We start from the raw sequence: 14,525 nt of genomic DNA, 5'->3' as shown, positions 1-14,525 counted from the left end.
AATTTCTTACCGAAAATAATATCAGATAAAACGTTGATATTGACATCTTACAAATATTGAGGAATGGTTTTACCTTCTGAATTCTAAGAAATTGCATACACGGACTCAAACTTGGTATTGCCTGAAGATCCACGAATCATTTCCCACCTTAGGATACATTTTCAGGTTTGTTGCATTCGCATGAGATCGTTTTAGTACCCCTGATACATAGTGAACACCAAGCAGCAGAACTCGAACACAATAAATCGACGGGGGGTAAAGCTCCTAGTTTTTACCTTTACGCTGTTTAGAACACAGCAAGTCCACGTTATGAATGGTTTAACCAAACCTATTTTTTTCCGGGTACCCAGCATTGTGGTCTCATGGAACAAGATATTTCGTCCCTATAGCGTTATATTTCAACGGCGGGGCGACACGCCCCACATTTTATTTATATCATTCATTGCGATTTCGGTTCGTTTCGTATTTCATTGACGTTTTCTGTCGGGCGTTTTACGAAGTTAAAAAAGTCCCATTCACGACGATGCGTTTGATGGTGTGACCTTAACGCTCTCAGAGCTCATTCAGGAATTATTCCCTTTTGTGCTGTATCGATTTGATCTCTATTTGAATGCATACTTCGATTATTATTGTGTCGGGAATAATGGCAGGTATTTGCACTTGGGGTTGCACACATCTGAAGTCGATTTCGAATCTTTGAATCTACCTGCGTCCAAAAAAAAAAACGTTATTGAGTTGATTATTTTCTATGCCTTTGTTGTGGAAGTACATCATCAAGCTATTTATGATTTATTATGATTTTATTTTGATCAGATTGTATATGTAGAGTTCATGAAATAGTTTTGACTTTCTGGAGTCTTCATTCCTATCTTTCTAAAAAAAACTTCATTTGCTAAGTCATGAATGTTGTGCTTTACGTTTTACTCCCTCTTATTACAGACGTATGAGCAGCCGAAACATTTTCTCAATACAGAAACAAATTTGGAATATGGCACCATTAGCAGTCAATTTTCAGATTAGAGTAAGGAAGAAGTGGAATTATGCACACAAAATATCAGTCATATGCTTTGGTAATGCAACATCGAAAAAGAGAAAGTGACAAATCATGTTCAATAGTCAACGAAGGCTTAAAGAGATACCATTTGTACCACCAGTAGGCAGTAATCTATTCCATCAGCACATCTTGTTATCATGTTTCTTCTCTGTTGCTTTAATTTTGTTATTATACGATAGCGAAAACGAACTGTCAATAATGGGAATACCGATTGATTTCTCCCACTTAGTCATTGGAACATTACCCTAATATGATGCAAATATAATCTTGGCAAAACAAAATAGGTCTCTCCATGAAGTCATTTCATGTTTTCGAATAGATCTCAAACAAGTTTCGAACAAAACAGGATGAATCATGACTGTTATAGACTTGAAATCAAAAAAATGTTTGTTTTAGATCCTATTTAAGCGTTCAAGAAATTTTTTTGAGATTCTGTCCTTCAAATATATTGCTTGATTCAATCAAAGGTGTATTGGGAGTGATTAAAATTTTTATCGGAAGAATTGATTTCCACTAGTAGGTAATATTAACGATGATCACATCGATATAAGTCTCCCTATAAATTCTCTTTGTGATCCCCATATATCGATCACAAAATGTTTTCCCTTCCATATTGACTTGACCTTCATGGTATTGTTAAAGTCGCACTTCCAATAGGCTGAATGAAATCATTGTTGAAGTTCTTTACAGAGCTTGAAATAAGACCCTAACAATTCTTTATGCTCAAGGATAATGTTCCAGTATTGTCCCAGTGGATTTTACACTTGTGATCTGTACTTCCACGTGCTTTTGCGGACTGTTCGGAATTGCATTAACCACAGGTACATTTTCATTGTAGTTTCTTCAAGGAATAAAGCAAGGTGGTGCATTCTCATTCTCCGTTGAAGATGATTATATTATGGTGTTGTGCTACCTCCATTCACATTGTGAATACATAATAGAGAATAGAGATAGCAATTGATAGTATTGTTGATCATCATTGTGATTTCGAGTGTGTATGCTTAAGCGTAATTGATAGATTAGGGCATTGATTGAACAAGATTTTACGAGTGTTTCATTTTCTGAGATACATGTCGAAAAATAAATAGAAAATTACATTCAAATAGCTTGAAACGAATTATCAGCTGATAATTAGCACTCTTGTCACAAGAATCTTTCTCGGGCAATTGCGAATCAATTAACATGGTCATAAATTCTTCGACTGGATGCGATAAAATTTCGTTGGATTTTGTTTGGGCACGTGCCCAACGGCTGTTTCTGTTAATGATTTGTTGCTTTTGTAAATTAGAAGATTGTAGAATTATTGATAAGGGTGATTTTCAAGATTCCGTCAGAAATTTTGATCAAGGAAAAGAATAAGCGAAATGGTCTTTTATGCATACTATTTCGAGTTATTACTTTTTACGATCGTGGAAACAGACATAAGAGATTTTTAGGAGCAACTATTCGTGATTGAAAAGAGTCCAATCGAACCCAAATTTCCTAGGAATATATAACCTCCAAACACAGAATACCCAAGCCTATCCGATGACGATTTTTTTTGGGCTTGCTATATTCATCAACGCTCGTCGCAGTTTTTTTTTTTTCGTACGCGTATGAAAAACGCCCGGCGACCGAACAACTCGAAGTTGGAGAACAGAGATCGCCTCCACCGGGCTCTGGATACCCTGCCTGAGCATTGTCGTCTTTTTATCGCCACTTTAGAGCGTCCGGAACCTGGACTATTTCCGGAATTTGACAGTTCGACCTGCGGTTCTGACGTTATCTGTGGACTTTGTGCCAAGGCCTCGGGGTGTTACGTCGTTTCAAGAGTGGATAGCGAATCATTGTGAAGGGGGTCAAAGGGCCGTTCGCGATAAGGCAGCGCTGCTGCACCAGGTAGGACGTTCGATGGGGAAGCGTTGGAGGGTTAGATAAAATACATCGAGATGGCTCGCATTCACGAAACGTCGTGATGTTTTTTTCACGTGGCCCATCCGCGTGTGGAGATTTTTATTACGATTAGTGTAAGAAAATCAATGTTTCTAATGACACTGAGCCAATCTTCAAACTTTAAGAGGCCTATTGGCGTTTGCTTGTTTCTAAAAGAGAAATCGTTTTTATTTAGCTCAAATGCCTGTAATTTTCTAGTTTTCAGCCGGCAATTGTCCCAAATTATTGGGTATTGGTGATTCAATTCTGTCTGTTAGTCCTCAGAACTTTAACTTCCTAAGGAAAAGGACTAGTGAACTGAAATTTTCCGAGTAGGTTAAGTTTTTCCAACTGATGACCCTTTGTTTGATATTTGCCGCCCTTCCAAACAAAATTTAAACTTATGTGTTATTTGGCACGTACCATTAAACAGCCAGAACTTCTCGCGAGCAGCATTTGGTCAATTTCGAACTTCATGCCTTCCTGCTCGGCATTGGCAAGGGCCCCGACCACTCGAACAAGGCTCTCCGGTCGGAAACACAAGCCGAGTTTGCACGGTTATTAAACTCGCAATAACTACTACGTGTAGTTATTCCAAAGTTTGGGATTTCTGTTTTCGGTAATTCGATAGCGGTTTGCCCAAAGGGCGCCGACTCCCGAGAGAACGCTAGGTATGTTTTTACGCAACGCGATGCTTTTTTCGCATCGCCGGATTCCGAAATGGAAAAATACTCTACCATCCCTGATCTCCGATGATCAGGTAGAGATCTCGGACCGTCCCGATGGTACAGCTGCTCTGTAAATTGGGATTAACGCGGATTTATCCACGTCGAGATGAGTTCCGGATCGAGATGAACGGTGCGATGCACTGTGAAATTGAAAAATGGGAGAAATTAAGAGAGAAAGCATTTCTCGAGGTACCTTTCTAATAACGCAGCACCTTGAGAGGATAATCGCGATCTAAATTCTATTTTTCAAATACCTTTTCCTAATTAAACCCTAGAATCTTTGAAAAATTCATCGTATCAACGATGAAGCTGATGTGAGAAGTGTTTGGATTGGAGCAAAGAAGGGGACATTTCCAGCACATACTTTAATTATAGAGAACTGCCAAAACTGAAACTCATGGTAGTGCATAATTTATTTTTCAGGGTTGAGTTATGGATTTCCAGCAAGTATTGAAAACATCAATCGAATATTTATAGACTTCTACTGCGACTTTCTTCAGATTCAGGCCATAAACATATAAAAATTATGGTTGAAATTTATACCAAAAATTTTTGAAATCCATCGACGGTTTGACCACTACTGCCATAGGCCATTCGAAAGAAGAATTTCACTGAACTATCGTTAAATTCGGAAACTGGTCAGTTAATATGACTCTTGAGATAAAAATAATCCCAGGATCGATGCATAAATCTGTAGTTACTTTTTTGGTCGCTGTTACGTGTTTACGTACATTAGGGTTGAGCGATGGACATCAACCTGAAAGGGCATTTGGAGGGTTGCGGGTTGGGCGAACAGCGATGCCCCCCCGCATGATGGATGTTGGGATTACGGGAAGCAAGAGAGGAACCAGACTTGATCTAGCTGTCAACATGAATGATGTATGATGGCAGTTTTACATTGCAAATACTAAATAATCGCTAAAATACGAGAGACCACCCTCGGGAAAAATTGAGACTGAACATAATCCGAAGATTATCCATCAATGTGGAAATATTGGAGGTTCACTTTTCATTATTTCAAATCATACCTCAATTCATAGCCCTGCCATGAAGTCAGAACTTCAGAGAGTGCTCAAATTCAATTTCTGCACAAAATTTGAAGATTACCATTTGGGCAAATGAAAAAGAGAATCGATCGAATGTTCCCCATTTTTTTATACAACATTTCTTCTGTTTTAGCTGCACAAATAAATAGGTATATGGCGATGATGAGGATGAACAAGTTTGAGGTGAAAACTTTCGAAAATTTCAAAATTCTGTAGTTCACCGTCCGATGACAAACGTCAAATTAAACGCGGATGATGGAAGTTCGGATGAGATTGCGAAGTTGACAGAATCAGCGGACGGTTGACGGACAGTCGCCCGTTTCCGGAACTTGAATACGTTTATCGGACGACGTACGCAGGAAGTGGCGCCCAGAACCGCCGGAACGAGACGACATACGTCATTTCCGGAAGTGTCAGATCTGAAACGCGGTTTTCAGCGCTTCACGCTCGGTTTAAATTTAGGATATTGCCCGATGGTCATTGAATCCGTGAAGTTTGTCCACTCAAAAACCTACGGTGTTTTCAATATTATTCGTCTGTTCGACTGGATACGATGTGATGTGATGGAGAAGAAAATTCCTCCTATTCCTAAGATACCTATCGGAATTGATGATGCGGCGAATCGAATCGAAACTATCGGCAAATTGATACGCGTCTGCGTGCCGAAGAAATCCAACTAACCATCTAATCTAAAATTCTTTGTTCGAATTACATCCACCAGCTCGATTAATAAATATCCATTGCCTCGGTCCGGTTCCTATCGAGTGAGAAAAAAACTGTCTAAAATCATCAATCAATGAAATTTGGTAAATAACCTATCAAACCGTTCGCGCGCGGTGTTGAAATAACACGGTTAAATTATGTTAGAAGAATTCTTATCCGTCCGTTTGCACCAGGTGTGCCTCCATCAGGTATCGGGTACGGAGCCTCGGAAGGTACCCGGAGACAGCAGGGTACCGAACTATGATTGACAGTCACTGCTATGCGGCCGTCTTTGAAGACGTGTAGGTTCCAATTTCTGCCGTTCGTAATGAATGCTTGCTTGCTTGGTTTCTAGTATTTAGTAACGCCGACTGGCGATTCTTAACCGTGTACAAATCATCTAACTGTAAGCGAAAATTGAATACGAATTTTCATTATAGTTACTTATCTGTATCTCTTCGCGTGGAGGTTTAGATTGATTCGTAACACGTGGAGCGTTTCAGAAGAACCGATACCTATTTTCGATTTACTAGTCATCAGTGGAAATACTTCAGGATCTTGACCAACTAAGTCAAGACTGACAGTAAGGTTAATATTTCCCTTATTTTTGGAAAAACCTCATTCCTGATAATCTTAGGAGTTTCCGTCAACCCCTTCATTGAGTGTGTATTTTTTAAGCAAAGACAGACCACGTGCTATCTCCATTCTAAAGACGCATAAATAATTCATCGGCTATCAATCAAACCCATTGTTAAGAAACAAAAGAGTGTGTACACAAAGGCCAATTCCAAACTCTAAAAAGTAAGCATCCTGCGTCAACGTCGTGCCTCTGGGTGACCTACCGCGCCACCTCATCAGCATCTTCATCGAGATATGCAAATGGGAGGGCATCATATATGAGTAAGACGTCAAAACGGGAGTCTGAGCTGTGTGGACCGTCAGGGTCAGAAGTTCCGAAAGCAATTTCGAATAGTAGATTGAAGATAGACGCATGTAAGTTAAACACTCTTTCACGTATTCATTGAAAATGTATTAAAACCAAACAACGGTGGCTGCCTCGGTTGCCACAAGGGATACGAGCATGTTGCAGGCCCTGTTGCGGATCGAGTCGGATTTATCAGGAATTTTCTTAGAAGATCCATCTGTAGGAACAGGGTTCTAATAAATTGTATATGCGGTGATGTTTTCTATTCTTATTTTTGGAAATATTGGGAAGCAACTTTTATTAAATGAGGCAAAGTAGGTTTAGGTTAGTTGAGGACCTGAATGGATGACCACCCAAGTTATGAATTTGGGCTTGGAATAAAGAATAAGGTTATAACTTCCTCTGATGCCTCCTGAGTGCATGGTGATGAAATGGCAATTCAGCTGGCAAGAGAAGGACGGAAGACTTTCTTCATTGGACCAGAAACTGGAATTTCCCATGCACTCAGTGGGCATTTATTCCTCTCCTACTCAACAAGGTGGACCAATAAAGGATCTTTCACTCAGTAAATTAGAACTGCATAGTAAATGGCATACTCAGGGGGGAAGAAGCTACTTGGCACTTCTGTCAACAGCTACTGAGACAGCTGAAAACCTGCTTTGCGATTGTGAAGCAGAAAGGGCTAGTGAACTCCTCAAGTGATGGATCTAGAAGCAAGGAAGGAAGGGAAGGAAGTGAAGTTTATGGATACTTTGCTGCCTGATGGTAAACCTTATGGTGTGCCCAATGACTTTGCTAGGTTTACATTAGACCTCGATGTTTGGTCGCATAAAATCGTCAAAAACGATCAGACCTCAACATTCGACTGGTACATATGAGTGAGTTTTAGCTTCAGGTTTCTGTACGAACCAAAAAAACTTGTTAAACGTGGCAATGCCGCTTGTAGAGCGTCGGGCACGCTCATGCATCTTTGATGCACGCCTCACAATGACTCTATATGCACAATTTGCCATGTTGACACAGTTTTAAACAGAACATGGGTTCTATGTTTGAGCACCGACCCCGTCATTAGCCTTGGCAAATTTGAACGCGAATTTATAATGGCCCTGGCTGTAGGCTGTCGCGAAATCTCCTCTCCGATCCGTTCCCCAGCCTGATCCTGATGGGCTCTCGACACAATGAAATATTGTAATTTGCGGATACCGATCGACGAAGGCATCTCGAATTCATGCGGATGATCACGCTGATGTTCGGATTATCGGATGATTCCAATCGAGATCAAATGGGTTATTAGGCGCATATATACAGTTTCGCTAAATCCGTCCCAAAATTTAAATCAAACTGCAGTTTTTCCCCATTTGCAAGCAGCAAAACCACACAGAAGCACGTGCAACCCGTCGTGCCTGCCCCGACAAGTGTTAAAATTGCGCAAATTGCCAGAATTAACGGGTTTCGTTATGCGTAAATTCTTACGTGAATCGTATAGGTAAGAGTTGGCTGTCGACCGTGCCCGAAGGTGACAAGTGGCAGTATAATAACATGGACATGTTCAAGAAACGTGAAATTCATGCTCATTGTTTGTTGGCGTAACTAAAGGGATTATTTGCAGCGCTCCGAAGATCAAATGGAATATTATTACGTCTGCGAGGATTTAATGACCGATTTTCCTATCACTCGGAGAAATTTCTGCTTCCTGACGACAGTAGAAACGCTGAGGCGTTTTTTACGATAATTCTTGAAAGCTCCTTCGAATTACACGAGCTCTGAAGTAGTTCAGAGAAACCTGAAATGTACTGAGACAATAATCGAATTTGCTTGAAACGAGTAACCGAAAATAATGCTAATCATCGAAAAAATTGATTGAAATCGTAGGAAAGGAAATTTGCAGGACCTACAGGGTGATTTTCGAGCAATGACCCATCGGGAAGGAGTAATAGATGACCTCATGAGGAGTCAAAAATGGTCACCAATAATCTGTCATGGGTCAGAAAACACCCTGTATAGAAATCAAAATATGAAAATTACTTTAATTTAACCTACATGTCAACCACGTCTCCGGGGAGTTACATTCCCTTCAATAATACGTTTGCGTTCATCGAAATTAATAAATTAATAAAAAAAATACATATATATTTCAATCCTCAATATTCTGCCCCTCGAATCACGGTCTGTGCGAAGAAAAAAACCTCCAGTTCTAAGTGCGTCCTTTAGTGAAAAAAAAGATAAGCGATCGCTGATTAGAATATTTACACTGAGAATTCTCCCCTAATTATTTCGGTCCAAGTAGTTCGAAAATCACGGTGAACAAACAAAACTCGAAATCACGATCTAGATAACCGAATGCAACTGCCTAACAGAAGGGTTAGTAGCAATAACATCGTGCCCAATTACTGTTGATAACATCAACTGATACATAAATAACCTGGACAATGGATGAAAACTTATCTTCGGTTAGGAGAGGGATCTGGGGGGGCTTAGCTGTTTATGTCGCCAATTTATCGTGATATTCTTTCATCATAATTACGGACTAATACCAATAAAGGAACCCAAGGCATCAAAATAACTCAACTTTAATTTGCCACAACTTGTTATTCATGTGATATACCGTATCACAATTTTCCTCTTTTCAGACAAAAAGTGTATTATTAAGAAAGCATCGTATTATTAATACACATGTTACCAATTTGTGTAATAGGTATCAATAATTTGAAAAAATTTGCATTCTTGATTAAACCTCATCTTCTCTTAGAGAAGAGAGCCTAGAGAGGCGAATTTTTCTGTTCGAATCTTTCGAAAGATGAGGTATTTTTCGGTTACAACCCTTCTACTAGGTATAATCAGTGTCGGTGAAAAATAGACACTCGCCGAAGACAAACCTTCTTGGAATTTTTCTAAAGTTCATCTTCCTAATGACCCTTTAACGTTCTCATTTGGACGTTGTAAATCATGATATAGGTACTCAACGGACTTTTTGCCATTATCCTTCCGAATCTCTCTTCTGCCTGCTTATTATATGACTAGGTAGATAATGAGAAATTCGTAGACCTGATCTAAGATTAGAAAGTATTCCCCACAAGTATGACGTTTGCAGTTGGTGCCTTTAGTAAAAGTTCATTAGCTATGTTTAAAATCTTCGTCAAGTAGGCTTAGAAATTATGGAATTAACACCACATAGTTGACATAGAATGAGAATGAGATTATGTCAACATCTCAATCACATTCATCCAAAAAAATGAAAAAATTTCTTAGAGGTTTACTATTTCAATCCTTCCTGAGCATACATTGCAGGGTGGAAAATTTTTTTAACATATGTGTAATTCCATTGACAAACGATATTTACCAAGTTTCGCGTCTTCAGCTTAGAACATACAGGGAAAATAAAACTTCATAACTTATCCCCACTTTAATTTTCCTCAAAAACTCAACCCTTTCATTTTTCGGTGTCATTCAGATACACTCTGTATATTCTCGTAACTATCCTTGAATGGAAGCTAAGTGTTATCTTTGAGTATTTAATACCTACTCAATGGCGTTATTGTCCAAAAGCGTCTCAAATTGGTTTTGTATTGAACAATACTGAAAATGCATTGTATGCAGATTATACCCCTGTATCTTTAAAGGAACAATAATGAGTTCACACTGGTCACCTACCGTTCCTACTGAGAGTTGGATCAAAAAATGAATGGAATATGATTATTTCATAAAAAACCCTTTTTTCTCGATTTCGACAAATTTTCATCTTGAAAGAAACTTATTTGTCAGTTATTTTTTTATTTCATAGTTTTATTTTGCTACATTCCCATCAGATTCCAGAAATAATAAGACCATAATTTTTTTTTCTGATTTCAGATACGAGTGCTACTTTTTCGGTTTATGAACTCGTCCAATTCTGTATGATTGGACGTATCAGCTAATTGGATTCCACCACAACAAATTCATATACACGCACGGAGTTTCTCTGCCGATATGATAGGTTGGTATGGCAGATAGGCAATCCAGTTTTACACGAAAGCGGTTAATTAATAACGTAATTTTTAAAGGCGGAATGATGGGCAACATTAATTAATTATCGCTGTACGTTTTGCATGAGCCAGGAGAAATAACCGCGAGGTATAATTAGTAATCGTCCGGTAATGAGTGCGAGGAATATCCGTCACGCGCAGCATTGGCAGCACCGTCTTCCTCCAGAACAGAGGTCCTGGGTCCGGGTGACGAACGCCATTGGCGCAGGCGACGGCGGGGGGGCGTGGACGATCCTTCACCGGAATGGAGGGGATAAAACAAGAATAGTTTGTGGGGAAGACTTTACAGGAACCATAATATTGTCGAACGCCAACCGAGTCAGTTCGCGATTGTTCCGGTGGGTGTTTTATGCCAGTGTTTAGTGAACACCATCAAACTGTTCTCGCCGACGGAAGATATGTTGACTATGGAATCGGACCTCAAAGGAGGTAGTCTCCATGCGAACATGCCGCCTCATCACGCGTTACAATCGTACGGATCCCTCAGTGCACTCGGTCAAGGACCGATGCACCAGCTGACCCAGCACCCTCACCAGTTGCACCATCATCAACAGCCGCCCCAGCTCCAACATCAGACCCACCATCAGCCGCAACATCAGTCGGCTGCCCATCATCAGCAAGTCCAACAGGAGGTTAGCAACAACAACAATAACACAACCAAAGGTCAGAATGTCGAAAGGGTGAAAAGACCGATGAACGCTTTCATGGTCTGGTCCAGGGGACAGAGGAGGAAAATGGCCCAGGAGAATCCGAAGATGCACAACAGCGAGATCTCGAAAAGGTTAGGTGCCGAATGGAAGTTGCTTAGCGAGACCGAGAAGCGACCCTTCATCGACGAGGCGAAGAGATTACGCGCCTTACACATGAAAGAACATCCCGATTACAAGTACAGACCGAGGAGGAAAACAAAGAATTCCTTGAAGAAGGACAAGTTTCCCCTGGGCGCCACGAGTGTGTTGCAGAACTCGGACGTTTCGCGTTCGATGCCATCGTCCGCGGTCCAACAAGTCACCGCTAGGGACGTGTATCCCATGCCCAACGGTTACATGCCGAACGGTTATCTGATGCATCATGAAGCGTCCGCGTATCAACAGCAATACGGTGGTGCAAGTTACGGAAGATACGACATGGGACAGATGCAACATAACGCGTACATGAACGGCGGTTATGGACATTACGGCGCCCCGACAGTTCCAAACAGTGCGGGATCACCTTACGCGATGCAGCAGCCCAGTTCGTCACACAGTCCATCGGGTTCCAGTATAAAATCTGAGCCAGTGTCGCCTTCGTCAGGCCTACACACGCCTACCCCGGTTGGCATCAAAAGGGAGTACGTTGGACAGCAGCAGCAAGGCGATCTGAGGCAGATGATCTCGATGTATCTACCCCACGAGGGTGTACCTCCGATGGAACAGTACAGCTCGTCTCAGGGCGCCTTGGGTGCAGGACATTTATCTCACATGTGAGAACCATTGTTTGCGGCCGATCTCGAGATGCCGCACATGTGAATTGTGTAAATAAACGTGTAAATATGTAAGAAAACTGTAAATAATCGTAAAATGTCTCGTGGATTTTCCGTTGATGAAACGACTGTGGTCCCGTTCTACCTCGATCGGTAAGTGTTTTGTGGCTCTGGCGACTCTTTCATTCCATTCATGAGTACAAACTTTTTTACCAATCGTGCAGGAGGTTCTAAGTTTAATTAGGACCTCTTTTTTACCATAATCGACTATTTATGCGACGCTATGACCACAAGCCTTGGATTCAGTAGAATGTGACCATTTTTTACTTCTTAAACATCAATTCAAATTCTTCAATAATAAATGACATTATTTCGAAAATTATTCGTTTCCTTCTGAACGTCCAACTCATATGTTGATTGAAAAAACCTTCGAAGCATACTCAGAATATTTTCGGTTAAAAAATGTTTTTGTCAATATGCATCATTATGTCTTCAAATTTAATATCTCAACACTTCAAAACATATCTACTTAGTACTCAATCTAATATCATTCATTATTTGTTCAATAAATTCCGAAATATATGTAGATTGAGAACTATATTAATAAAATCTCATCCTTTCTTTTAACTTGCAGTTTAAAAGAATCATTTGATTATATTTGTGAATTAATTAATTCCTGGAATCTTTATTTAATTTGAATATGGCAAGAATGAACTATTCTTCCTTCCGTCGCGTGGGTTGATTTTCTTTTCGTCTTCATTCATACCAAATTTTTCGAAAATGAGCTTCCAAGGTTTTTCCGACAGTACCTAACGCAAATATTGATGGCGTTCATTTTGAAGCATAACGTCACACAAAAATTCGCTTCTGTAATGTTTTGTGTCCAACCTCCCAGAAAATTATCAAATGATGTGATCATGACGTGAAACAAGATTTATTTTTGTATCGAAATTCTAAAAGAAAATTTTGTATTTTCTTTTCAGATCATTTGCGATCATTTGCAATAATTTTCGATTGACGTTGTATGTTTTGTATAGTACTATGTTAATGAAGAATTTTGATCTTTTCATTGTACCGTTGATTGTTAATAACAATGTTAATATCAAAATCACCTTTTCAATCTGTGATCTTTCGTATATATAACTTTTATGAATTAAAGATAGTGTTGTTTGTTTCGATTTAGTATCACATACGAGCTTTGTATATATTTATTATTGTGAAGTCTTTCATTTAAATTGTACAGTGTGTTTACGAAATTATTAGTAACTGGAGTAAATTATGTAAATATAATTGAAATTAATAAGTTTATCTGTGTTTTCATACTTGATACCTATCAAATGGCTCATTCTAATGAGTTATTCATGAAAAGAAGAGATATTAAAATGCCTAAGAAAACGTTTTCAGCTAAAAAAAAATTGAACCATAGAGGTTCAACAAAGAATTGGAAGATCTGCAGTAACTAACCATTAAAGATGTAGAGTATGAACACCCACGTGACTATAAGTAGAAATCCTTCAAAAAAATCAGGAGGATATGAATATTCAGAGGCAAACCACCCGTTGATATAAATATCAGCAAATATCACGATCTACATCGAATTAGTCTCATGTCAGTATATTTAGGATCACTATTTCGATCTTATTTGACCTCATCAGAGCAACACAAGTACCATCATCATCTCAATGAAGAAAGATTCCGATTTGCCAGAACAATTGTAATGCTGGCATGCCAGGCCTATTATATAGGAACAATTTTAGTTTAGCAAGTGTCAGAATTTGTTCATACGAAACAGATGACCTGAATAGAAATGATCAGCAATTCCTTTTCGTTGAATCTCCCAAAAATTATCCACAATAATTTTTATTCGTCATAATATGATCATGGTCTCAAGTTTCTGCTTCGAAATATTTTGGGAACCAACAATACCTGCACTGAGTTGTCGAATAGTAAATATAGGTACTTCGGTTGCTCCTTCTCTTTGTTACATCCAAATTATTTTCTTAATCCCACGTTTGTCTGACGTTAGACTTTCAACGCTGCATTAACCTTCCATAGCGCTTCTTTTCATCGTTAAAGACCTGCCAACAGTTGGGACTACTTCTCCAAAGTCATTAAGGTAAGTTGAAGGGATTATCTGGAATAGTCACAATGGGACACTTCCTTATCAGTACCTACATCGTAAATCATACGGGAATATTGACCGAACAAGATGGATTTTTCGTAGAAGCGGAAGGCAAAGGCAGAGTTTCATCATTAACGTTTATAACGTTCGACTGAAATTGACATTATTCGAAATACAAAGAGTTTATAGACTTTCAAAGGTACTCAACACAAATAATATAGAATTGAATGATAACGCAACAAGCACCCATCAAAAAAGGAAGAGAAAAATGGAGAAAGAAGCTGCAAACAAACTAGTATATAGAAAATTTTTTCATGTGATTGATAAACTTGGTGAAAATTCCTAACTGAAGTAAGTAAATAGATGAATTAAATATTTTCACAATAAGTTTTACCAGAATCACCTTTGAGTAATAAAAACAGTGAAGTCAAAACAACAATCACCACAAAATCCAGAGAGACTCAATATAGCGGTCATTCCACAAATATTTACAGCTTACGTTTTTCGAAGTCACAAACTTCTGTCAAATTTATGTCGTGTAATTCATATTTAT

General features: G+C 39.2%; 1 protein-coding gene and 1 long non-coding RNA gene across 3 annotated transcripts in view; one reads left to right on the top strand and one right to left on the bottom strand.

Annotated features, from left to right (window-relative positions):
- Window positions 1–14,525, bottom strand: part of LOC123311944 — a 114,700-nt gene that overhangs the window by 46,222 nt on the left and 53,953 nt on the right. The gene's annotated exons all lie outside the window — the stretch shown is intronic.
- The window catches only part of LOC123311943 (transcription factor Sox-2-like), a 78,002-nt gene that overhangs the window by 11,064 nt on the left and 52,413 nt on the right, over window positions 1–14,525 (top strand). Inside the window, exon 2 of one of the 2 annotated variants that reach the window (XM_044896079.1) lies at window positions 10,216–13,156. The exons of the other annotated variant lie outside the window; for it this stretch is intronic. Coding sequence (XP_044752014.1) covers window positions 10,787–11,854 — 1,068 coding nt within the window. The 5' untranslated portion in view covers window positions 10,216–10,786 and the 3' untranslated portion in view covers window positions 11,855–13,156. Of the gene's footprint in view, window positions 1–10,215; window positions 13,157–14,525 lie in introns of those variants that run through there. 2 annotated transcript variants of the gene reach the window in all.

Source organism: Coccinella septempunctata, chromosome 4, assembly GCF_907165205.1.
Source record: "Coccinella septempunctata chromosome 4, icCocSept1.1, whole genome shotgun sequence".
In the NCBI taxonomy this organism is placed as follows: domain Eukaryota; kingdom Metazoa; phylum Arthropoda; class Insecta; order Coleoptera; family Coccinellidae; genus Coccinella; species Coccinella septempunctata.
This window is presented reverse-complemented; position numbering and strand designations above follow the sequence as displayed.